Source organism: Mustela lutreola, chromosome 7, assembly GCF_030435805.1.
Source record: "Mustela lutreola isolate mMusLut2 chromosome 7, mMusLut2.pri, whole genome shotgun sequence".
Lineage (NCBI taxonomy): Eukaryota > Metazoa > Chordata > Mammalia > Carnivora > Mustelidae > Mustela > Mustela lutreola.
The window spans coordinates 13,975,545-14,001,309 of NC_081296.1; the positions used below are offsets into that span (position 1 = coordinate 13,975,545).

The 25,765-nt window shown below is 51.4% G+C and overlaps 1 protein-coding gene and 1 long non-coding RNA gene across 2 annotated transcripts in view; one reads left to right on the forward strand and one right to left on the reverse strand.

Moving 5' to 3' along the window:
* Positions 1–225: 225 nt before the first annotated feature.
* On the reverse strand, positions 226–6,824 carry LOC131835645 (uncharacterized). The gene is made up of 3 exons (XR_009355286.1): positions 6,689–6,824; positions 3,090–3,270; positions 226–1,237 (listed from the first exon to the last, which is right to left on the reverse strand). It is a non-coding gene; the product is annotated as an uncharacterized LOC131835645 (long non-coding RNA).
* Positions 6,444–25,765, forward strand: part of ST8SIA2 (ST8 alpha-N-acetyl-neuraminide alpha-2,8-sialyltransferase 2) — a 66,554-nt gene continuing 47,232 nt past the window's right edge. Inside the window, exon 1 of the mRNA XM_059180068.1 lies at positions 6,444–6,787. Coding sequence (XP_059036051.1) covers positions 6,690–6,787 — 98 coding nt within the window. The 5' untranslated portion in view covers positions 6,444–6,689. The remainder of the gene's footprint in view (positions 6,788–25,765) is intronic.

Sequence of the window (25,765 nt, forward strand, 5' to 3'; positions counted from 1 at the left end):
CCTCCTAGGATGCCTCCCTCGGGTGATAACAAGGAAAGAATGTGGCAAAATAAAGGGCGCTAAGAAACAGGGAAGTGGGGCGCCTGGGTGGCTCAGTGGGTTAAGCCTCTGCCTTCCGCTCAGGTGATGATCTCCAGGTCCTGGGAGCGAGCCCCCCCCCCCCCCCCCCCCGGCACTGGGCTCTCTGCTCAGCAGGGACCTGCTTCCCCCTCCACCGCCCCTGCAACCCTGCGCCTGCCTCTCTGCCTACTTGTGATCTCTGTCTGTCAAATAAATAAATAAAATCTTAAGAAAGAAAGAAATGGAGAGAGAGAGAGAACTATGACAGTATGAAACTCGGCTGCACGAACAGGTCTTGTACCCGGCATTTCTGCCCAAGACACAATCATCTTAAGGCAGAGCTAATGCAGAGAGAAAAACCCTGCAGTGGTCTTTTCCAACCCCATTGTGGCAGAGCCTGCCTGTTGCCCCTCACATCTGCCCTCCTGTTCTTCCACAATGGGCTTCTCAGTTGAGCGCACCGAAGGCCAGAGCCCCCTGCTGCGAGGTGTAGCGCAGGACAGTGTTCTGGACCAAGGGGAGTGAGCCAAAGCCCTGTGCCATAGGCTTCCGGAACTTTCTTTTCTTTTTATCTCTTCCTCCATTCTACCTCTGGGAATCTGGAGGTGATGAGCTATGAGAAAGGGCCTCATCAAAGGGATGGCACACAGGAAAGCTGGAAGGACCTGAATCCTAAAGACTTTAGGGAGCTCCATGGCCAAACCAGCCCAGGCTGCCTACTGGGGGCATTTGCACATGAGAGAGAAACAAACTTGTTTTGAAGAAGCCATTGGCCTTTGGGGTTTACTTGCTTTACCTAATCCAAAAACGCTCACTGTCTCTTGATCTTTCTGTGGTTTTCCAGTCTACTTTGTCAAACCAGACTGGGGGAACTGGGAAGAGAGGATGACCAACCACAAAGACTCCATGTGGGGTAGGCAGATGTAGAAGAGGACTCCCAATGGGACATTTCACAAGGAGCCTACTTGGGGCCCAGGCCACTCTCTTCCGGCCAGTGCGCTGTGCCAGGATCCGGGCACGTTCACTTTCTGTTGAATGCTGCCATGGCTTTGGAGACTCTCCCATCTGGAGTTTCATTTAGAAATGGTATTTTGCCAAGCATGCTCACCAGTTCATTGGGACGATGCCAACTTCTTGTTGCCGGTGGTCACCAGTATTGCCCTGGAGGCAGCTTGTGCTGATCGTGAAACAGAGCCATTATTAGAAATCAAAGCCTGCAAACTTTCAAAAACATAAATTTATGAAAACAAAGGCCAAACATGCTCAGAACTCCTCACTTCCTAACTTTGTTTTCTACCTTTCACCCTTTTCCATCCCCTTGAGATGATTCATCTGTTGTACGTATGTGGTAGACATCCATGTCATGGTGGGTTAGGGCACACGCTTCCCAGTGTTTCTTTCAGTGACATGATGGTGGTGGCTTGAAATTGACCATGGGGGAACATGTATTCATTGAATAATGTGGGACCAGAAGAGGAATAAATCTCCCTACCTCTTGGGAGTTTTCAATTTCATTGAACTGTCATGGAAAATAACATGGAAGAGTGTAGGTAGGGGAAACCTGGCACAGAGCTCAGCTCAGAGACAGGAGAGGCAGAATTCTGCTCTCGGTTCTCAAACTGGCAAACTCTCAAACTAGGTTCTCAAACTAGCAACTGTGGGCCGTCTCTTGGTCTCTGGGTCCCAGGGTTTTCCATCTGTAAAAATTCCACAGGACTCCAACCTCCATAAGGGCAGAAACTGTGCCTAGATTTATTCAAGACACGCCATGGTTGAGTGAGTGAAGGGACAGGGGTGCACCCTCTCTGCCCAATGCCCCAGCTCTGAGAATGCAGGGGTCCATGATCCAAACAGAGGCTAGAGAAAGTGACACGAGACAAGACAGAGAGCCAGGGAAGGCTGACCAGGGCCAGCTTCCTTAGATGGTCTTGGGGAGGGTCATGCTGGAGTTTGGGCAAAACTGGATGAGCTGATTCAGAGATCCCAGTCGTCATTTCGCTGAAGCACTGTTGAGAATCATGGGAAGACGTTCCTTTTCATTTATCTCTGCCATCTGACCCTCGACTTCATGCTTTGGTTCAAAACCATCTCTAATCCTGGCTGAAGAATTTGGAAAAATCCCAGCAAAAAATTGAACCTCTACCCCCTACCCTCTGCTATCACTTCCAGCTCCCCATGGAGCTCATGCCCATGTCCCTCCCAAGGTCTCTTGCAGATAATCCCAGAAACATTTACAGCACTTGCCTGGGTATATTTCTTTTCTTTCTTCAGCTAATATACAATTTTGCTATTTACAAAAGCTACAAATGGAATGCAAATGTGCCCATTTATTTTCCCATATTGTTATCGTTGGATTCTGATTTTGAAGGGGGAAATGTTGCATTTGTGAGAACATTCAAATTTAGTGTAAATTTCAAAAGGGAGGCTGGTTCTCTCAGTTATGGGAGGTACAGAAATACAATAGCCTATTAGTCTATTCCAACTAAGATCTCTGTGACTTTACACACCCCCCCAGAAGACCCCCAACACTAAGAATCCACAGCTCCTCCTTCAGAGATGATGATAGAGCAAAACTGTTACCACTCTAGTTTTTTCTCAAACACTCTAAATGGCTTTCCAAGTGAGTTCAAGGGTGGTTCAGTACCGGGTCTCAGAATTTTGGATAAAAAAAAAAATTATTATTTATTGTTGAGGTTTTTATTTAAAGATTGGGTTAAAAGGACTGGTTTCTTCTGTGTGGACAGATGAAAATTGAAATTCACGATTACTGTCTCACCAATGGTGGAGGGTGGGCAGTGAGTGAAGATAAATTTGTTTCCCTAATCTTGGCGTACCAGAATGAAAGGGATTCAGTAAAAATCAAAGGTGGTGCCTATTTACAAATCCATTTAGAACTGTGCTGGAGAGGACCTTGGCATTCGCATAATCCCAGAAGTCCCCAAGGCTCAGAAGGGGCCACCTGCCTTAAAATTCCCTTTCTGCCCACAGAGGTATCTTGGGCAATGGAGACCCTTCTGAGGTGATGGTACCTGTGTAAAGGATTGCCAAGAGAAGTCTTTATCACCCCCCAAGAAGCAGTTCAGATGAAAACACTCCGTATCTGGGGCGAGAAGCGTGGAGAGGTTAGTTGATGTGTAAATGATACATATGGTTTTTGGGTTTTCAGGAATTTCAATTCTGGGTGGGGGTCCCCACTCTTGAGGTCAGCAGCTGGAAGGAGAAGCACACCTTTAGTCAGAGTCAGAGATAAGGAAGGGCTGCCTGATTCTGGGCCCTGCAGAGTTCCCTGCTCCTCCCACCCCATTCATATGAACCTCCCAGAGCCATGTCAGTCGCCTGAATAGCTAATCTACTCTATTAATTTGAGTTAAAATGTCAATGGGTGGTAATGACTTGTAATTTGCTGCCACTCCCATATAACTCTTGTATTTTAACCCAAATACTCAATAATGTAACCTAAAGAAGCGATTACTGTTTCTTAGAAAGACCAACGCAGGAAAAGGGACTTGTTTGAATAGAAAGGACAGGAAGAGTGGAGGGACCTGGGGGGCTGAGCCTAGTGTGTGTCCACATGTCCATTTACACAGCATCAGCAGACGTGACACTTGCTGCCAATTCAATCATCTTCCCTCTTTCCAGACCCCAGGAACAAACTTGGTTTTCACAGACAACCTCGAGGCAGTGGCGTACACAGACCACCATAAAAAGGAGCTGGCCCATGTGGAAGCAGATGCAAGTGCTGTTTCCAGACAGTGTCCTGTGGTCAACTTTCACGAGAGTCCCTACCACTCTCCAAGTAAAAGCCCATCTCAGTGGCTCTCAGTGCAAGGATTACATGTTACAAAGCTCACTCTCTCCCAGCAGGTGTACTTGACGGATTTGCTCTATGGGGGTCTGGTTACAAGGATTTCTATAGAAGGGATGGACGGGTTCAACAGCTTCCACGTTTCCTGTCCGCTCAAAATGACTCTTCTCAAGTGAGTCCAAAGAAGGGAGACTCTGAGCCTGGGATGACCACTGGGTCACCTAAAAGGAGATGGATACACTCTGTTGTAACAGTAGCAATTTTGATGAGCTTAGGATGAGAGCAGTCTCTCCGTGATGGCCACAGTAAGAGCTGGTAGAGAAGCAGAGAGCAGCAAAGAGACAGGCCAGCTCGTTTCTTGCTGCTCTCTTGTGTGGTCTTATTAATCAATTATAAGCTATTCGGGAGACCATAGCTGTACTGTAGCTTGCTCACATCCCGTATCATAATTACATGTCTTCCTTCTAAACCATGAGCCACTAGAGGGCAGGAAATGCTTCTCTCTTTCCCTCTCTCCCCTTCTCTCTCTCTCTCTCTCTCTCTCTCTCTCTCCTCTCTTTGTAGCTCTAGCCCCAAGCACAGAGTATCTAGCACAGGGTAAGTGCTCAACAAACATGTTGAGTAATGGAATCAATGAATGAACGATTGAAATATGGAGCAGTGTAACAGGTGCACCCTGTTCTTAACCTCTCTCTGTTCAGATATCACAACCATTCAGAAAAACAACAAATACAATTCTACCACTCCTTAACCACCCATGAAGTAGGACAAGGGAAAGATCAAGGCACTCAGAAAACTTGGAGATGTGATGGCTAAGCCATGTGGCCAGCCACATTGATGGTAAACCCTCCTTTGATGCCCGTTACCACCTCTAATGGACCGGGAGACAGACATCCAACACCTCTAATGGACCGGGAGACAGTACTCAACCTTACAAAAATCTCACTCCAAGAAAAGTAAGTGGTATTCTGGAGGAGCTCCCCGTAGGCATGGAGGTGCACAGATTTTGCAAGGGGCTAGAAAAGAAATGAAGTGCTGTCATGGGATTGGTACACCCCTCTTCTGGGGAAAAGACATCTGTACCCCATGCCCAGAGCTTTCCCCCTTTCTCTGGAGTGCTTCCCTCTCCTGCCCTCCAGGCAGGGTAAGGGGAACTCCTCCTACAGGGAAGACCTTATCTTGGCTTCCAGGGTCAACAAGAGCCATCCAGCAGCTCCCCTAGCTTGGAAGACTTCCTCCTGTCCTCCTCCCTACACACAAAGAGGCAGGATCCTGGGCACGGGCAGCCCTATTACCTCCCCAAGGTGCCCCTGAAGGGACTTAGCCACTGACATCCCCCTCCTCAACCCTGGTGAGAACTGGCTCTGTGTGGGTGGTCCTGGAGGAAACAGCCAGTTTGCACCAGGGCCCTTTCATTCCACAGTCCTTTTCAGGCCATTAGGATACCCCATATCACTTCTTGAACAGGACCCTTTTCCCCCAAACTCCGACCTCAAGGACCCTTTCATAAACCAGATGATCAGTTCTGGGAAGTTACATTTCCTGATTTGAGGATTGTTACAATTAGTGCAAGAAAAAAAAAAAGGTAATTATCTAATTCCAGTAAAACTTAATGGGGCCCTTCCCAGGCTAATGGTTGGTGCAGAATGTAATTTCAGTTAAATTGTCTAAGGCTGGGGAAGCGAAAAATATTCGGCTTGGGGGGCACTACCCCTTGTGGGAGCCATAATTTCTAGCAGGCGTTTAGATCAAGACAGGAGCCTCCCCCGACCCCGGGGTGGGGGGAGGGCGGGTACTGATTTTGCTGGGAGAGGGCAAAAGCTGGAGAGGGAAGCCCAGCCCGGAGGCAGAAGGGCCAGGGCAGAGGCTGGGCAGGGCCGACGCTGAGTCTGCCATTGTGGGTAGAGCAGCCGCTCCAGCAGGAGCCCAGACTTCTAGCCAAGACTGCGCGACCTCAGGCAACTCAGGGAGCCTCTCCGGATCCAGTCTCTCTGTTCTATCAATGGTGACCAAGATGACCGCCCGGAGGGGGTGGTTTCTAGGGGCCTGAGCACCTCGCCCACAGATTGCAATCAGCATCTCCGCTGAAGTTGGCCTATCTTGGATATCTCTTCTCTCCTCCCCTTCCCCCATCACCCCTCCTAATTCGTCAACTGCTGAAACATCTGCCTGGTTGAAACCGCCTCCTCGCCGAGCGCTGGGGACTGTCCCCAGGTGTAGGTCTTTGTGTCGCCAAAACTTTGCGAGAAAGCGAGGGCGCTGGACAAAGAGCGAGCGCGGGAGGGCGTTTGCCAGCCGGCTGGGGACGCCGGGCGGTGCGCACTCTTCCCGGGGCTCTGCTCGGTACCCGGACGCCCGCGGTGCCCCGAGCCCAGCCACCCTAGGCGGGGAGTGGCGGGTTCTGGCCACATCCCAGAGCCCTCGGGGACTGAAGGAAGCCAGGCGGGAGGAGCAAAGGCGGATGGCTGGACCTAGGAGTTAACTAGGGTGGGAGGAGGCGAGCAGAGGCGCGGAGCAGAGCTGTCAAACTGCACTCGGAGCCCCGCGCGGGGCGGAGGAGGGAGGGGAAGGGAAGGGGAGGGGAAGAGGAGGGAGGGGAGAGGAGGGGCGGGCGAAAGCGAAGAGAGAGCGAGCGGGCTCGCCGCGCCTGAGCAACCCCTGTCTGCCGCTGTCGCCGCCGCCGCCGCTGGCCCGCACTCGCCCGGAGCGCAGGGTGTCTGCCCCGCTGCGCGCCGCGCGCGGAGGCTCCGGCGCCTGCCGCTGCGCCCTCCAGCCCCCGCTCCTCGCGCCGGCCCGCGCGGGTCCCGGCGGGCGCGAACCCACCATGCAGCTGCAGTTCCGGAGCTGGATGCTGGCTGCGCTCACGCTGCTCGTAGTCTTCCTCATCTTCGCAGACATCTCGGAGATCGAAGAAGAAATCGGGTAAATAGCTGCACCCGGGCCCGTGCAGAGCCCTGGCGGGATCTCTCCCACCCCGGTACTCCGCCCCCCACACCCGCTTTGTGTGCGCCGCGCCCCCCTAACGCTCAGCTGGAGAAGTGGGGGGAAGGTTTTGGCCCGGGGAGGCGGTGCCGGGGGACCGGGACGGTTTGGGGCGCGGAGCATGGGGGCGCGGCTGCCGTGGGGTGTCCCCAAGCGGGGAGCACGGGCAGCCTCCAGCTGGCCCGCGTCAGGGAGCAGACTCGCCTACCCTACCCCCCTTCCCTAGCGTGTCCGCGAACGATGTCGCCGGGGTCGAGGGAGGGCGCCGGGGAGTGTCTGGGGTGGGCGGAGGGGCCGAGAGTGGAGGAGGCAGGAGTTTCTTTGTCTCCAGCTCGGCCGCTTTCTCGCCTTGGCAAAGTGGGCAGGGGGCGCGCGGGGATCTCTGCGCTGGGGGAGGGGATCCCCGGGTTGGAGCGGAGGGCGGGGGCTCTGCGCTGGCTCCCTGGAAGGGGAGTGTCCCCAGTACCTACCGACTGGCACACGCTCCTCCCGCCCGCCCTGGAGCCCGGCCTTGGGGCGCCGGCTGGTACCGCTAGAGGCGAAGCGCGCGGGGCTGGGCTGAGACTCTCTCCCTCGCCTGGCTTTGGACGCTCAGCTAACCCCACGGCGCCCCCTGCGCCCACGGGTTCCCGTGCGCTCTCAGCGCGGAGACGGAGACCTTTCGGGAAAGTCTGTGTTGCCGCGGGGTCGTCTTCGGGGGGGCCCCCAGGAGCGCGGTCTCGCCCCAGCTTCTCTCCCGATCTCTCCAGAGGTGGGGCGGGACCGCGAGCCCCTGCCCTGGCGCGGGACTTCCAGGAGTGCTCACTTGCGGCGCGGGACGCACCCGCTGTCGGGCCGGGAGGCTGGGACTCGCGCCCCGCCCGGCAGCCTCCCCGCACGCTCCGCCGGGTCTCTCTGCTTCAGCGCCACAAAGAGCGTCCAATCCGCGGCGGGCAGGTGGGGAGGCAGCTAGGGTTCTGAGGGGCCCTGAGGAGAGCTTCCTGGCCCAGGGCTGGGATAGGGTGAGGTCGCCGAGGGGGCAAAATGTCCCCTTCTCCTTGGGGCTAGAGCCGAGCCTGGCGCCCTACTCGAGGCCCGCGCCGCGTGCGCCCCCTCCTTTGTCCCATTTGTTTCATTCTTTATCAGCTGGAGTTGAGGGCCCGCTAAGCGGACAGGTCCCTCAAAAAGGAAATGACAGGATCCCAAGGCCCTAAGGACCCAAACCTGGGGCAGGCGCCACTTCCTGCCCTCTCCTTTTCTCCCGGCCCCTTCCCCATCTCAGAAGCCCAAGAATTCCTTCTGTGAGCTCCACGACCTTTCATGAACCCCTCTGCCAGCCTCCTCCTCTTCCTCACCCTCGGTTTCCCCATGAGCTCCGAAAACTTTCGCAAATACTGTTCCGTTAATACGTGACGTGCTCCCACGCAGAAATAGAGAAATACATTACTTTCCATAGCTGTTTGCCCCCAAAAACAGGGTGGGAGAGGAAAGCGGGCAAGCCAAGTCTTGGATGATGGATGGCCCGGTGGGGAGGGCCTTCCTCTCGGTTCTCCCTCCCTTCTCCCAGCTGTGGGCTCTGATGGGCCCAGACCACTTGCTGACCTTGACAGGTGAGAGGGAAGGACCAGCAGCTGCCCATTGTTCTGCTATAGAAACACAAGAAGTGCAGAGCCCATTCAGGCATCCCTGGCTTATCCACTCACTGAACTTTGAATAGCTTCTACATGCCAGGGACTTTTAATTTTTAAAATGCAATCAGGAAATCACTTTGCACATAATGCTTCACTTTCCTGCCAAATGCTTTACAGAACCCCCAGCGCCCCCAACACCACCCCACATCAGGTTATTTCAACAGGGTATCCAGGAATAAGCTCCTAGGCCAGAGCTAAGAAGGGCCTTTACCTATATATTTAAAGCCCAGGGCTCCTCTACTATGCCCGGGGACCTGTTTCATTGGGGAGGGGAGTATCTGTTTGGGCTGACGCTGGGAAAAATTGTCAGACGGGTCAAATGTGTAATCTTCTGGGGCATCACCCCTCCTTCCTGGTGTCCCTGTGCTCAGGCTGATCCCCAGCTAGTCCCGTTTTGACCCAGGCTTGAAACATCTCCCCCACTCCTTCCCTCCCCTAGTCCCTACTCCCAATCTGCCCCACACCTGTTTAAGGGGAGGGGAGGCATATCTGGGATTTGCCATGGCTGGAGGAGAAAGGGTATCGGGCAGAGGACCAGAATCCCAACAGGTGTGATGTCTGCTTAGAGGCTAGGTTCCAAGCTCAGTCACTTTAATCCTTGAAACCACCCCAACTTTGAGTGGTCAGCCAGGGCTCAGTGGGTTAAGGGCCCTGGCACAGTGGCCAGTGACGGGTGCCAGGGGCAGGGCTCTGTCTTCCTCATCTTATTCCTTCCTGGGAGACCTGGACACATATTCAAGACCATGGTGCCACTGCCCCAGCCGTGCCCGTGCTTCCCCATCTTGATCTCGACCTGCTCCAGGGATGGCTGTGTGTGGAAGGGAAGACCCCATGGTGTTATTAGGAAGGGAAGAAGGAAGGCATTTCTTTCTGGACTAAATAGCCAAGGATTAAGGAATGAAGCCGAATGAGGGAAGAGAATTGCACATGCATTGTCTGGTGGAACACAAGTGAGATACACTTTTTTAAAGCTCTTGTATCCCTTTCTTCTAAAATGAAGCTTTTGGTATGGTAGTCTCAGAGGTCCTGTCCTGCACAAGGAATACAATGGGTTACGAGGGGCAGGTTTTTCTTCCTGAAGCTTTTTCTGAGAGACTCGTTTCTTTTCCTCCGTGATGCTTTTCAACTTCTAACTTGCTTGCTTGTGGAAATGCCTTCCTGGGGCCAAGAGGGAAAAGGAAAGGTAGAAAGATTAGTTCTAAGCAAAGCACTCGAACAAAGAGTGAATTCAAATTCTACATCAGTCATTGGGTGGGGCTTTGATAAAACAGCTCCCAACAATTCATGCGGTGCCCCAATTTTTAGTCCAAGTTGTAAGCTAAAGTGCTTCTTTCTGATTGTCCCCTGAACTTTAGTCTTGAGGGTAACCTACAACAGAGGCATGACTCTCTTGCCCACCAAGATGTCCCCAAATCCAGTGCACAGAGACATTCAATAAACTTCTATTGCACTGGCCCAGTGATGGGCACAAATAGCATCTTTGGGCAAAGCAGACACCCACAGATCCTTAGGATGGGAAGGGTGTGTGAGGTTCCCCCCCCCCCCCAGGAAACCTCCCCTTTTTTTTAAAGTTAGTGTAAATTTGACCCTGCGAAGCAATATCACTTATCCAATATCACACCCTGACCTGGTAAAGAGAGGACAGGCCTGCACAGGTCTCCTTATTTGCAACCCAATGCCCTCATCCCTGAATGAGTTCCCTGAGCATAGTCTCTAACTTCAAAGAAGATAAATAGTAATAATAGTAATAATCACGATAATGGTGAAGATGAAGGTGATGATGGTCATTAGCATTTATTGATTTATTGAGTGCTGGCTCTGAGCCAAGAGCCATTCCAAGTGCTTCATTGATATTAACTCACCTTTTTGTCATGGCAACACAGTGGTCACCTCCCCGGGGGCAACAAGACCTCCTACTCCTCAAACTCTGTGTGCCAGACACTGGGCTCATTGCTTTAAAGTACTACTTTGCTCAATGCTACTGTATCTCTTTAAGCTAGGTGCTGTGGCTATCTGCAGATTGTCAGTGAGGAAACTGAGACTCAGAGAGGTTTGGTGATCAAGCAAGGGACCCTAGTTCTGTAAGAAGCCTCGTTGACTGCCCTGTCCTCTGGGTTCTTTCACTCTGCGGTAATACTGCAGAACGAGTCTCAGAATTTCACTCATTTCCCAGGGATGTTGCACAGGCCCAGAGTTTTCCTAAGACCATGGTCTGGCCTCAGCAGCTTGCAAAAAGGGAAGGTAAGTGAAGGAGACTGTGGGAAGGACAGAGGGCTCGTCTCCCCGAAATGCCCCTTTGGTCCCATCAAGTTCAGTGTGATGCCAGAGGACAGATGATGGCACTATCTGTCCCCTGGCTGGCCAGGCAAAGTCATGGGCCACAAGCAGGAGCATCCTAGACTCACAGGTGGGACCTTGGGCTGAAGCTTCTGGAGGGAAAACTCCTATCCATTTGCAAATCTGATTTAGATGTCACTTGAAAGAGAATTCTGACGTCTACATACCATGTATCATTGGGCATCTGGGGGCCTGGAGCAGGCTTGATAGTAGAGATATTTCACAGTGGGTCCCTGTGAGCACTGGCCTATTGGCATGGACATCTGACTGGTCAGGACAGATGCCATCCAGTCACCCTGGTCAGGAGTCCCAGTGCACCCCAAGCAGACATCAGACCACAACTGCAGAGAATTAAGAAGAGGAGCAGGCAAGCTCTGGTCTTTGGCTGTGACCAGGTCTGCAAGGAGGCAGCCACTGTGGCCATCCGCCAGGAGTGAGGTGCACCTTTTGGTCCTGGATGAGTCCAGGCTGATGTGAAAGAAAATGAGCTCGTCTTTGAGTCCTGAAGCGCAGGGACCTTGTCAGAAGAATACATATTTGCTCAAGACGATGTAATCTTTTTTTCTTTTTCTTTTTTCTTTTTTTTTTTTTTTTTTTTTTTTTTTTGGTAAAAGCTCATTCTTCTTCCCAATCCTGGTGTACTTCCCTCTCGTATAAACATGACTGGAGGATAAAATAGGAGAGAAGGCTCTGGTTTTTAACTCACTTGCCCAAGTCCTGTTGCCAACTGTTCCTAGCATCAAATTTAAATTGTAAATAGATATCCATCTTGGAAACCAATTCACCACTCAGGGCCTCTTTCCCCCTTATAAAGCAGGGTTGCTAGGTTTTAAAATTGTTTAGGTTTTACAAATTGGAGATGTTGTAAATTGCAATTATAAATACTTCTCAGAGAGAGTAGAATTCTAGAAAGGCTCCCATGCTCTGAGCGCGGTGTGCAAGGTATTACATAATCTGGCCCCAGCCTCCTGTTTCAGCCTCCCTGGGCTCTAGCCATTCTGTTTTGCTCACAGTTTCCTGGAATGAGCCATGACTCCATGCTTCCATGCTTTTGAACACATTTGTCTTCCTTTCAGGAAAAACCTCTTTGCACACCCTACCCCCCCCCCCCCGACTCCCACCCCATGCTCTGCTACCTTCCCCTGACTCCACCATCAAGGCTAAGGTCTGGTCGCACTTCCTCTGTAAAGCATTGCCAGGGCCCAGACCCTCCTTGGACAGTCTGGGGTGGCCGTCCCTCCTGTGTTACCCTTAGCACGTGGTCATGGGCTCAGCAATTCTGTTTTATTTCTCCCTGCCCCCAGCCCCTGGTGAGGAGCATATGACTTAGTGCATGAAAGCCATAATATATTTTTCTGGACTAGATGTGGCCAAAATAAGCTTTCAGTCTTTCTGCTCCCAAAGGCCTATACTATTTTTTTTTTAAGATTTTTATTTATGTATTTGAGACAGAGAGAGAGCACATGCAAGCACAAACAGGGGGAGAGGGAGCGGGAGAAGCAGGCTGCCTACTGCGCGGGGAACCCGATGTGGGGCGCGATCCCAAGACTCTGGGATCATGACCTGAACCAACGGCAGTTGCTTCACTGAGTGAACCACTCAGGGGCCCCTATACTATTCTAATAATAAGTAAACACCGTCTGCTTACTTGAAAGGTCCTGCTTTTCCACTTTGCCTGCCTTCTGTATCCAACACGGAGCACACAAGCTCAGTCAAGGGCAAGGGCGTTGTTCATCATCTTGGAATGTCGGAGGCCGGCCAGTGGAAAAGCCCTTCCTAGTTTGTAAAAGTAGAGGACTTAGCAGTTCTGTTTCCAACTGCCAGTTCAGATAAAAACCAAAGCTGTCAAGACCCACCCCACGCCTCTGTTCAGCCTCTTATTCTCCAGGGAACCCTTTCCAGCCGTCTATCCCCTAGTCACCGTCCTTCTGATTGGACAGAGAGTGCCAGCTCTGTCTGTCTTTGTCACCTTCATGCTTTCATACTGGCCTTAAGAGCAGACTTAACCCGGAGCCAACTGTTTCCTTCCAAGGGCTGGTCCCCAGAAAGGATGCTGGAAGTTGCGTGTTTGACACATTGAGAGAGTAAGGAACAGGAGGTCAGGCCATTGGGGTTGCAGGGGGGGCGTTTCACATCAGGTGGCCGTCTCCTGCCAAGGGATGGGGTCGGTGCATTTCTCCAAGAGAAGCCCCAGGGCGAGACACTTGGGTGCCATCTGCGTCCAGGAAACCCATCTCCTGTGTCTGAATGACTGCCGGTCTGGGGCTTGTCCTTAAGTGTTGAGATTAGTCACTCTCCTGGGTGGCAGCTGGGCTGGTTTTAAATTCTCCCCAGTGGCCTGCAATCCGTCACTCGGCTAGGAAGCCGCCCCGGTGTCCTGACGGGACCTGTTTGTCCCAGCGTTTTCTCAGCTTCAGCTGTCACAGACTTCACGGGGGCAAAGGGAACCGCTCCATCCAGGGAGAGAGCAGTGGCCGTGACCAGCCGTGTATCCGTGTTCCACGCCAGGAGCTGCTCCTCCCGGCACTTGTCCACTTGGAATCCTGATTCACTGCTCTCCACTCTGAGTCCCGCTCCGCGGACTGTGTGTGTGTGTGTGTGTGTGTGTGTGTGTGTGTTCCTAAATGGCTCTGCAAGGAGGCTCATGCTTTGTCGGAGAGTTTCCCCAGCACCTTTTTTGTTCTTCCTGGGAGAACCCAGAGGCACCCCCCGTCAGCTGTACCTCCCAGTCCCTTTTTGAGCTCAGGGTGACAAATTTTCCTCCTCCTCTGGCCTCTTAGTCAGCGGCTGGGGGATCAAAATGACCCTGAGGTCAGTGGTCGCCAATGCTGATCCGCAGAAGGCCAGGGATCCAAACAGGGGAAGAAAAGAAAGAAGAAAAAGTAAAAGCCCAACGTACCCATGATGATTATGCTGGTTGGGGTTGCCGGCCGCCTTTCCTGAGACTGACTCTCCTTTATTATGAGGTGGTGTTCTTTTTTCCTGTGGGGTAGAAAGGTGTCCTCTCTTTCCTGAGAGAGAGTGATGGTCTTCCGTGGCCAAAGAGGTTGGTGGCCCTGTGACTCCCCGATGCTACCGATGTTACCAATCCTGAAATCTAACAGTCTGGGGTCTGAGTTTGCCTTGAGGGGTAAGCAGAGGGGGTCGCTCCCCGAAGCACAGCTTCTCTCCTCACACATCCTTTCCTCTCAGAGGCCAACGCCACCGAGAATAACGCATCACTCTGGGATGCCTGCTCTGCACCGAACGATACTCGAAGCCCATTAGCCTTCTTCGCACCTGCCCTGTCAGCAGTCCCTGGAGGTTTGTGCCGCTCTGTCCTCCATTGCGCAGAGGAGGAAACCGAGGCACTGAGCAGTTAAAGAACACGACCAAGGTCACACCGCTAGTGAGCTGCAGAGCTGGGATGTGAACCCAGGCTGCGGGAAGCAAGGAGAATGATCCAGAAACCACGTACTGAATGGCATCCAGTGGGGGAAATCTGCAGGAGGCTAACGCTGGGAAACATGAAGGTCTGTGGGGAGCAGCGGTGCTGAGAGCGAGCTCTGGGGCCGTGTGCTAGCGCCAGGCTGGGGTGGCATCCTGGCAGCCTGTGGGCCAATGCCCCGTAGGGCGGCCGGCTCCGAGTCACCTGTTGCACAATGGTGCCTCCCCCAGGCCCCCGCTTGCCCTCACCGAGTCTCCTCAGAATGGCTCTGGAGCGTGGCCTCGTGCAACCGTCTCATTGCCAGAGAGATGACACACACTGAAGGAAGAGGAAGACAACACAAGTGATTAAGGCCAGGAGGAATTTCTTGCTGGGGAAAGGCAGAAGGGCTGGTGCTTCCAGCTCCCTCGGGCTAGGAGGGGCCCTTTGAGGAAGGAAGGAAGGAAGCAAGCTGGCAGGAACAGGACAGGCTAGAGCAGGGAGGAAGTATGTGCCCAGGGAGCCCTGTTTTCCAGAGACAGACACGTGCCCACCATTCTGCTGGGGACCCCATGGCTCACTCCCTTAACCCCCACAGCCACCCGGTTTGCCTATGGGCAGATGAGGGCGGGAGAGGGTCCAGGATTTGCTAAGGTCACACAGGCGGGAAACTGAGGCACTGGACTCCTAGGCAGGTTTGCCTAGGCAGGCCCGTGCAGGCCTTAGCTACTTTCAGGAACTGGAATTATGGGGCTGCTGCTCCTATTCCAACAGCTCCCTAAGCCTCTTCTGTATCCTCTGTACCACACAGAGGGTTGGGAAAGGGAAGCTGGGGACATCTGAGACTGCAGAGGAGCGCCCCAGACACAGTGGTGGCCGCTGCCCTCGGGTGCCCCATTTCAGTGGATGCTGAGGAAGGGGCGGCCACACTCAGACTCTGCCCAGGGAGTCGTGGGCTTGTGCTGTTAGTTCCCCATCTCCAATTTCCAGAACAAGAACGTTGGCGGTGCTCGGAGGAGCGATACCCAGGATTAATTCACACTTCTCTCTCGGTAAATGCCAGCATGGCTTAAATAATGAAGGGAGGAGGCATACGGTCTCCGGTCTCCGGTCTCCGGAGAAAATGAGCTGGTAAGTGGATAGGGCTGGGGACTTGCAATTGCTCCCGGAAGAAGCAAAGCCTGTCCGGTGTGCCCCGGGGGCTCAGTCAGTGAAGCATTTGCCTTCAGCCTCGGTCCTGATCTCCGGGTCCTGGGTTCGAGTCCTCTGCGGGAACCTGCTTCTGCCTCTCCCTCCGCCTGCCTCTACGTTTGCTTGTGCACTCCCTCATGCTCTATCAAGTAGATAAATAAAAGCTTTAAAATAAAGAAGAAGAAGGAGAAACAGCAAAGCTCTTCCAACCACACCTCCGTGGTTCCCAAACTTGGGAACTGACACTCAGAGGACTCTGTATGACGTCTGACTGTACCGGGGTCCACAAGGAGAAGCAAAGAGAAGGGCAAGTTGGAACCCCCCCGGGGGGGGGGGTGGCAGGGAATACCTCTTAGGCCGCTGTATTCAAGGACAGAACCACGGCAGGCCAGCCTCCAGCGTGGAACCAGCCAACCTCTGGAGCCCCTTCCCCACCCTGTCTGGTGCCGCATTAGAGTAAAGCTCTAACCTCCACCGGTGTCAGAATAACTCACTTAGGTCTTCACTGTTCATTTCTCCCAGCTGCCAGCGCAAGGGTAACAGTGGTAAGATTGAGGCTCTCGTGTCTGGAGAAACACTTACTACCTGTGTGACCTCAGGCAGGTGACATCACCTCTCAGAGCCCCAGCTTGCTAATCTAAATAACGGGGTTAGTAATATCCGACTCACAGTGTTCCGAGGGTTAAATAAAACACACATCATGGGAATGAAAAATTGTGCCGCATGATGGGAATCAGTATGACGGTTCTTCAAAAAATTGGAAGTAGAATTACCATAGGATCCAGCAATCCCACTTCTGGGCATGGGCCCAGAAGAATTGAAAGCAGGGGCTTGAGCAGGTGTTTGTACACCTGTGTTCAGTAGTATTTGCAGTAGAAAAAAAGATGTCCAAGGATACATGAAAGGGTAAGTTATGTACGGCATATAGTATGAGGGAATGTTATTCAGCCGTTAAAAGGAGGGACATTCTGGGGGAACCTGGGTGGCTCAGTGGGTTAAAGCCTCTGCCTTCTGCTCAGGTCATGATCTCAGCGTCCTGGGATGGAGCCCCGCATCAGGCTCTCTGCTCGGCAGGGAGCCTGCTTCCCCCTCTCTCTCTGCCTGCCTCTCTGCCTACTTGTGATCTCTGTCTGTCAAATAAATAAACAAATCTCTAAAAAAAAAAAAAAAAAGGAGTGACATTCTGACACAGGTTACAACATGGATGGACCTTGAGGACATTATGCTAAGTGCAAGAAACCAGTCACAGAAAGATAGATACTGAACGATTCTACCTCCATGAGGTGCCCAGAGCCATCAAATTCCCAAGACAAAAAAGCTGAATGGTGGTTGCTCAGGGCTAGGGGAGGAGGGAGCGACTATTTAAGGCATACGGAGTTTCAGTTTTGTGAGATGAGAAGAACTCTACAGATGGGTTGTACAACGTCCTGAATGCACTTAACACTAGTGAACTGTACAGTTAAAAATGGTTAAGGTGGGAGGTTTTATGTGACGTGTACTTTAACCACAATTAAAAACACGCATACAGATGCAAGCTGCCAAAACGCACCGGGCAGGTGCTCAAGGCACATTGATTGATTTTAAGTGGGCAGTTACGGTCTTAACCAAGCAACATCCGTGGGAGTGTTCTTCAATTCAAGAAATAATATAGTACGAAAAAGCATGCTGGGGAGGAAGTCAAGGGAGAAAGGGGAGGCGGACTGCAGAGCTAGACTTACAGAAATACAAACCACTTGCTGGAGGGGCCGAACACCCAGCATCTGGGATTTGGAATTGTGGGAAGTGGAAACACGTAATTTCTTTGTGGCATTCTGTAAATACCTGCTGGGCTGCTGGCCGGCCTAAGTTCAGTGGGAGCAGCCCAGGCCTCGTGGAAAGCAGGGAATGGTGGAAGGTGTAGGCAGGGAAGGGGATAAACAGCCCAAACCACCCTCCCGCCACATCTAGTTCCCTAGCTGCCCCTTGCCTTACCAGCTGCATCCGGGTAGCCTTGGTTAGTGTTTGGGGGTCAATGGTGAATCTGAATAAAGAAGAGAGCCCCAAATGCTAATCCGCAGAGATTTGGCTCTCTCTGGCCTAGGGAAGCTGGGATACAGCTGTCTCCCTCGCTTTTAGGCTCAGGCCACACAGTTCCCCTAACACAGGAGGAATGAGGAAGTGCCGTGGATTGCAGGGGCAGGGAGTGCGGAAGCTGTGGGTCAGCATCCATGAGGGCTGTAAGATACAGTACCAGCCCCAGGCCAGAGTTTCTGACTCCGCAGATCTGAGTGCGGTCTGAGAGTCCAAATCTCAAACAAGTTCCAGGTGATCTGTTACCATTGGTCCCTCCAAGGACCACATTTGGAGAACCATGGGGCTAGAGCCTTGTCACTCAAAGGGTGGTCTTTGGTCCAGCCACATGGCATCATCTGGAGTTTTGGTAAAAATGCAAAATCTTGGGCCTCACCCCAGAACCAGACCTAATGAAATTGAATCTGCATCATTACAAGACCCAAGACCCCAGGTGATTTGCATGCACACTTGCTCCACTGGTAGGTATAGCTGGTTTCCTGGCCTTCTGCAGAGCCCCAGCCCAAGTCAGTGAGGTCGGACCATCAGACCAGGGGAAACTTGTTGTAGGATCCCTGTTACTTGTCACAGAGTTGGCCTAGAGTTACCCTCGAATGGATGTCAGAATAACTTGCTAATAGTTATTCCTAGAGCCACTTGCCGGATGCCTGTGTAAGCACCAGGAGCTTTTCAAACATTATTTCACACATTTATTATAAAACCCCAACAAAACCCACTTTGTGGAGAGGTAAACTGGGACTCCAGTAAAGTAACTGCTTCCTAAACACAGAGAAAGAGAACTGAATTTTCTCAAGGTCTAGCTGGCCATTTTCCGGGTGCTGGAGATTTAGTCTCAGAGATTAGCCTGCTTCCCTCTCTCTGCCCCTCTCCCAGATGAGGCCCGAGACAGGAGGCAAGAAAAGGAGAAATCCCAACCAAGGGTGGAATTGATCTATGAAATCAGTCTTCAAGGAGACTGCAGTATGTCTATACCAGAAACAACCTCGTCCCTGGGCTATAGCACAGGATCGAAATTTCTGGAGAAGCTGGGCAGCGAGGCCCTCCTTGGCTGGATCATTAAGCCCCACTCATGAACTTGGCCGGGATGTGGTCATTCACACAGGAAAGTCCCCCCTTTTCTAGCTGGTATCTGCAGTAACAGACCCCTGGGGTTCCTGGTTTTCTGGGTGGTTTTGGTGGCCTACCCAGACTACGGTCTCATCCCAAACTGTGCTTTGTTATAGAAAGCAGAGGAATTAAGGTGGGGGAGGCCACTGGGGGTGATCAAAGGCAGGTAAAAGAAAGCCATTAGAACCAACCTGCTCCTTCAGGTAAAGACAGCCTCTGGGCAGGCTGGTAGCCAAGAATTTAATTATATTTATTCTTGCCATTATTTTCTATTTAAGGGCAAGGGATATTGGTATTCTATTTATGGCACTGATATAAAGATTCCTTTTATGATAAATTCATTTAGGTTTGTAAAGAAAAGTATTAAGTCAATAAAGTGCAGTTAGCAAAACCCCTGAAGGAAGATCCAGGAAAAGATTGACGTCTGTGCCGTGATGATACACTAGCCTTACTTCTTCCCCGTGATCGTTATCTGCCCCTTTGGTAGCAAAGCTGTGACAATCCTTGCAAAACTTCTGTAGGTAGAGGAAGAGAGCTAATCTTCCTAGAAAGTGCCTGGTTACAGAGACACTTGCTCACGGTACCTGGGAAATTGCCCAGGGTACAAATAAGGAATTGGCCAATGAAACAGTCTTCTGAATGCTTTGAAAAGCAAGGGTGACTAAGGCCCGAGAGACCCCGGACCCCCGACAATGCCACAAGGTTAGACCCCCATCTCGCTGTCTCCTGGCACGCTCTAATTCTGGTTTGCGCCGTAGCTTAGGCTTCGTGTATCTTGCATGATCCTTTTCTTGCCTGTGGGATGGTAGCCACAGGAGGCTGGGGTCACCACAGCAGACCTGTGCTGCCTTGTGCTTCCAAGCTCCTTGCACGGGCCTTGCAGAGACTAAGCCCTGGTTTGGAGAACAAAGGCAGGAAAGGAGAGAGGTCAGGAAAGGGGGGGATTCCTTCCTTGAGGCTCAGAAAGGCCCCTGCCGCCTACATCCTGAGATCGTGTCTACATTTCTCTCCATGGCCGAAGGAGAGAAAATATGAATTATAAAAGCCCCCCATGTGCTCACTTCGGCAACACATATACTAAAAGCCCCTCAAAAAACCGTCTGATTCAAAGTCCGTTAAGTGCCATCCTACTTAAAGATGAAGCCCACTTTCCTTTTGGCTGGTTCCATGGAGAAAGACCAGTATCCTTCACAGGATAACTCAAGGTTCTCTACAGTCTTCGTGGCCTGGTACACAGAAGCCAGAGGACTGGAGGGATGTGGCCAGAATCAGGAATTCGCTGGCAGGCTGAGATCAAGCTGATAACACGGAGATTAATAAGGGTCTGCAACCTCCTCCATCCTATAGCACGAAGGAGGGTTTTAAATCAATGCTGGTCTGGCTGGCTTAATGGTACCTAATCTTACCTTTTGAAGCTGGAACGTTTGGGAGTTGAGATCAATGGAGAGAAAATAAAGTAAAATGTGTTGACTTTGGGATTTTTTAGTCTTCATCAGAGTGCCATTGTGTGGCATTGTTTTTATTTTCTGTCTTGGAAATCGGCGGAGATTAGCCACTGAGACCATCAGCCTAGATAAGGTGGTTGGGGTTATTCAGTTTTGATTTTACTGTTTTCATCCACTGCAAGACAATCTCTGTGAGGGAAGAGTCCATTTCCGCCCGGTTCACCAACGTGTCCCCGGTGCATGGCGCGCGGTAAATGCTCAGGAACTGGTTTCTCGAACATCACATTTCGGCGTAACCAGCACATGCTGCCTACCATGGAGAAGTCCACTGTCCGAACGTGCTCCTAGCGAGGTGCAGAAACTGCAGCCTTGCAAGTCACTCGAGGTGCCCCCGGACAAAAGCGTCCCTGGTGCCGAGATGCTGTGACCGTTACTGCGAGCTTCATGTGCTTACCACAAAGCTGTACGAGTCAAATCGATCCGACTCACCATCCACAGGTGCTCACAAGCCCTGTGTTGGAGGCTGGCACCATGCAAATCTGAACCCAGTACAGGAAAAAAGGCTCAAGGCACTTGTGGTCTAACAGGTCAGAGACTTCTTAGGGGTTGATGACAGATGGGTTTGGAGTGAGCAACAATTTGGGGATCGGGGCTTTGGTTACGGATTCGGCACCCCCAGGCCATTCACCTTACAGGCAGGCCCAAAGCTCTCTGGGACTTAGTTTCCCCATCTGTAGAATGAGCATGAGATGAGCCCACAGGTCTTCTCTAGCTCTAATGCCTCACAGCTGGGTGCCTCCCTCCATGGGCTTCCCTGTTGGATGGAGTCCGGACTCACTGGAAATAGAAAATCCTTTTGTTATGCCTCTGAATTCCTTGCCCTGAAATTTTAGAGCGGGGCAATAAATAGGTGCTAGTCTATTTTCACCCACCAGTTGCTCTACATTAAACAGAAAAAAAAAACCCAGCCACCACCGGAGAAGGAAGACTAACATACTGAGCACCTGTTACCTGCCAGGCACTGCAGTAGACATTCTCACATCTCAAAGAAGCACCTTATAAACTTGCAAGAGAGGTTCAGTAACATCACTGTTTCCTGTCTTCCAGTACCACTTGGAGAATCATTATATTACAGCAGGATTGGTGCTCCAGATAAATTATGCTCAATATTCCATGTGTTAGAAAAGCACTAAGTGTGTGTAATAAAATATAAAAGGCTATTATCAAATATAGCTAAGTTGGAGGATTTTTGGAAGCTTTCTCCCTTTAGTTATCAGGAAGTTCATTGTCACCAACAAACCTCTCGTGTGTGCAATGGCAGTGCCTGTCCTCAGCGGTGAGCCCTGCCTTGCAATAAAAATGAAAGTGACATTGTTGTGCTGATGGTACTGATGATTCATACTGTAGGAGCTCCAAAGGGGGCTGAGGACAAGAGAGACATTTAGCAGAGGAGGCAGGATCAGGGTGGGGCTTGCGTCCAAGGATGGGTCCAAGGACTTAGCCAGAAAGAGAAGGAAGGTGGTGATCCAGATGGGGAGAATGGTCGAAGCCAAGGAAAGGGTGAGTGACAGCAAGGAGCTGGGCTGCAGTGGAGGCTTCAGGAGTGCCTGGAGGTGGAGGGGAATACGACAAGACAGAGGGCTCAGAGCCAAGCTGTCAGTGCTAATGCTATCACACTTGGTTCTTTTAGGAGCTACTTTGGATTAAGCTGGGGTCCAAAGACCTCTAAACAGTCTGCGATTGATCTCAGGAGATCAGTGAACCTCTTGAAATTCTAGGCATTTTTCTGGACAAAAGATCCATATATTTTCAAGGATTCTCAAAGGGATCCATAAAGCTGAAGAGAAGATGTTATGGACAGTAGGAAACCTTGAAGGGTTTTGAACAGGATTGTGCAGAGAATATGTGAGCTGCTGAGAGGGGGATGAGCTGGGGAAACCACTCACGTCATCCACAGGAGGAGCGTGGAGGGTTAGGGTTGCAGTTGTGTCAATGGAAAGGAAGAGAGAGTTAGGGCATCATTGTGCAGAGAAGAAGTAACAGCACTCAGGGGACCATCAGTGGTGGCTAGGACAATGGTTTGGCCTTAAACATGGTGATTATAAAAGGATAGAGTTTGTCTATGTGGGAATGAAGACATTTAAAAATCACTGCCTGAACCAACAATTATCAGAGCATTGGGACAAAAGGCTAGCTGGCCCATCTTCCTTTATTCTTTAAGTATGGCAACAAAGGCTCAAGATGGGAAGAGGTTGTCCATGGTCATGTACATGGCAGGCAACTGGGATCAAGCCATAAGAGAACAATATCTAGGAGGGAGGTTGTGGAAGACGGAAATGGAGATTGGAAGCCATTTGTAGGGAGATGTTAGTTGAGGCCATGAATGGAGACAAAATCCCTAAAGAAACAGAGACCCCAGGATTAAGCCTTGGCCATTGCCCTCATTTAGAGGATGGAAAGGAGAAGCCAAGGTAGCAAAGGCCATGGAGAAGGTTGGACAAAGATGAGAGGGGAACCAAGAGACCAAAGCAGTGAGCAAGAGAGGGAAGTGCTCCTGGCAGGCTTGAGGGTGCTCAAGGGCCCCTGGGCTTAGCCATCAGCAGGTGTCTGGTGACATTTGGGACAATGATGAGATGAAAGAAGATTTCAAAGAGAGGTCCCTGATCAAAGAGGTCGTGTTTACCGTCTGGCTGCACCAAAGGTTTGAGAAGGAGGGAGAAGCAGGTCCAGGGTGTGAAGAGCAGGCAGGAGGAGAATAGTCTACGAAGGAAAGATCGCATTCATAAAAATAAGGTGGAGAAACAAGGAGCGGGAGAAGGAAAGGAGAGGCTATATGATAAAGCTACCGTGTTGAGGTAAAAACAAGACCAATAATCAGGGTTGGGGAGAGGAAGAGTGGGATGAAGTCTTGGAGACCATATCCTGGATTGGGAGGCTCCAGAAACATGAATTTTAAAGGAAGGAAGATCTGGGATCCACCAACCCATCAGGCTCTTCTGGCCTAAGCAGATCCCTCTGCCTGGGGCTCTTCCCACAGCCTTTTGTGAGGCTGGCTCTCGCTCAGATTCCAGGATGCTGATGGAGTGCCGGCTCCTTCGTTGGGCAACTCGTCCTTGTCTCCCGCGGAGCCCGCCCCCGGTCCCTACACACCCGGCCCTGTCCTCCATTCCTCTTGGCGCCACCAAGTACATGTTCATGACTCTTCCTTTGTTGAGATATTTGTCTTTCTCGTATGGGGGTGTGTGTGCTTCCAAATTTAGATTTATTTTAAGGGTTTTATTTATTTATTTGAAAGAGAGAGAGAGCACAAGCAGGAAGAGCAGTAGGCAGAGGGAGAGGGAGAAGCAGCCTCCCTGCTCAGCAGATGTGGGGCTCGATCCCAGGACCCTGAGATCAGGACCTGAGTTGAAGGCAGACACTGAGCCACCCACATGTACCTCCAAATTTAGATTTTAAGCACTTTCAAACCTGGGGGGCGGGTTACTGTCTATCCCCATTGTGACCCCAGGGCTCAGCTTAGGGCCTGCCATATAGTAGGTGCCTAATAAGTGCATGCTAATTGGAAGAAAATGGAAGGCAAAGGCAAAGAAAATGGGAAGGCAAAGGAATCCAGCCGTGACCTGTCTCTCTTCTCAGAAGAGTTTTAATGAGAACAATAATAGAAGTAAAATTGAAATAGCATCTGCCAAGCTGTTTGTATATATTCATTACCTCATTTACTCTGCAAAGTTTACTCACTTTAAGGAGTGAGGAGGCTCAGCTTTAAATACTCTGCTCGCTCACCAAAGCCTGTGTTCTTCTGTCGCTCTTTTTTTGACAGTATTGAATCCAAGAGGCATTTCTGTCAAAAAAATAAAAATAAAAATAAAAATGCAGAGACAAGATCCCTTCCTGCCTTCCCTCTTCCAGGGGGTGGGGAGGTTCTGGGCAGCCTCTCCCCTCTGCTCCCCATTCTGAACATGCCCATGCAAAGCCCTTTACATGCCAGGGTGTTTTACGAGAGCCTAAGAAGCATTAAATTTCCCATCCATTTGTCCAGTCCACTGTGGTCACATGGAGAAGTAAGCTGGTGAAGAATTCTCTTTGCCTCTGGATTGTTCTAAAGTCCAAGGAGGAGCAGACTAAGCCTCACTTCCCCCGAGCTTCTTCCCTGGCCTTTTCTAGGTGAATTCAGTGGCAGGAGAAGTGGAGAAGAGATAAAGCTCAAAGCCAGCCCCAATCCAAAGCCTGAAATGCTACCTTGAACCATTGTCCCCAGAGCACCATGCAGAGCTACCAGCCCAGACCCTGGAGGCAGACGGGCAGAACGCCCTGCACACACCTGGGAAGTCCGGACTGATGCTCAGAGCAAGGGGGAAAGCAAGGGAGGGGAACTTATCCAGTCCATCTTTGCACCTCTCACTTTTGTGTGTTTGCAGCAGAAACCAGGCTCCCTGAAAAGCTGCTAGAAACATTTGAAACATTAGGGCCAAACCCTCCTAGAATGAGAAGGTAGGAATCCAGTGGGATAGGTCCCTGTGCACACACCCCTTGGAGAACTTGGCTCCCTGCTTCCTTCTCTTGGCTGTGCCAGGGGACAGCTTGGGCATCTGTCTGGAGTCAGGGGTAGGTCCCAAGTACAATTGCTGTCTGGCCCTGCTCTCTGGCTTCTCTTCTGGATTTGCGCCAATTACACGAAGCCCCAGTTTTGACTCCACTCAGGCTTTGACTGCCCCTGCCCCAACCCCTTGCCCCATGTTCCCAGCTTAGAGACCATCTGTTAGACAAAGCCAGGTTCATATCCTGCCTCCAGCTCCTCCTTGCTGTAAATCCTTGGATTCAATGCTTAACGTCTCTAACTGAATGGGATTACTAAAAATGCTCACCTCGTAGGGTTATGATAGAGACAAAAGGAGAAAATCCACACTGAGGGCGTGGCCTGTGGGTGCCAGATGCTAGGTACCCAGGCAGTAGCAACTCAAGATGGTCACTCCTCTGGGCTCTACCATCCAAGCAAAGTCCTTCTTAAGTCCCCACCCAGACACCTGTTTCTAGCATCAACCTGACACAGGCTTGGGTGCCACCATCCTCTCTATGCCCATCCCGACCCCACCCCCACCCACTGTAACCTACTCGCTGTTTGTTGAGTGAAGTCATTTTCTATGCCCTAACAACATGGCAGGAGGTTGCGTTTTCCATCCTGAGCACCAGCTCTGGGCTTTTCTCCAAGGCAAACAGGAATTGGCTCACCGGGAAACAATGGGCAGAACCCCTCCACAATTCCTCCCCAGAGCCCCCAGACTCCTCCAGAACAAAGGGTTGGTGTGGGACTGGAGGCCATGGCTGACACCTGAAGTCATGGGGGCTGAGTATCCTTCCAGAGCTCGGGCTGGTTTCCTCTTACTGTTCTGTTAGTTGGAAGTTCAATCAGCGAGCCCTGGGCAGGCAGTAGCCTTGCACTGTATGGTAGGAAGAAGGAACTTCCCAGATTTCCTTTCCAGCAGCTTTGCTTCTACAGGGGGCAAAGGACTCAGCCTCTGGGTGTTCTTCTGCTTATGGTTGAATTTATCAATAAGCACCTTGTCAGTTGTCATTGAGAAGGAGCAAGAAGCTAGTGCCCCCTGCCACTCCCTGCACACCCTCAGGTCCAGCAGGCTTGCTGTACTGGCTTAAGAGGGGCTTCTGAGTCAGGGATGTTAATGGAGAAGATGAC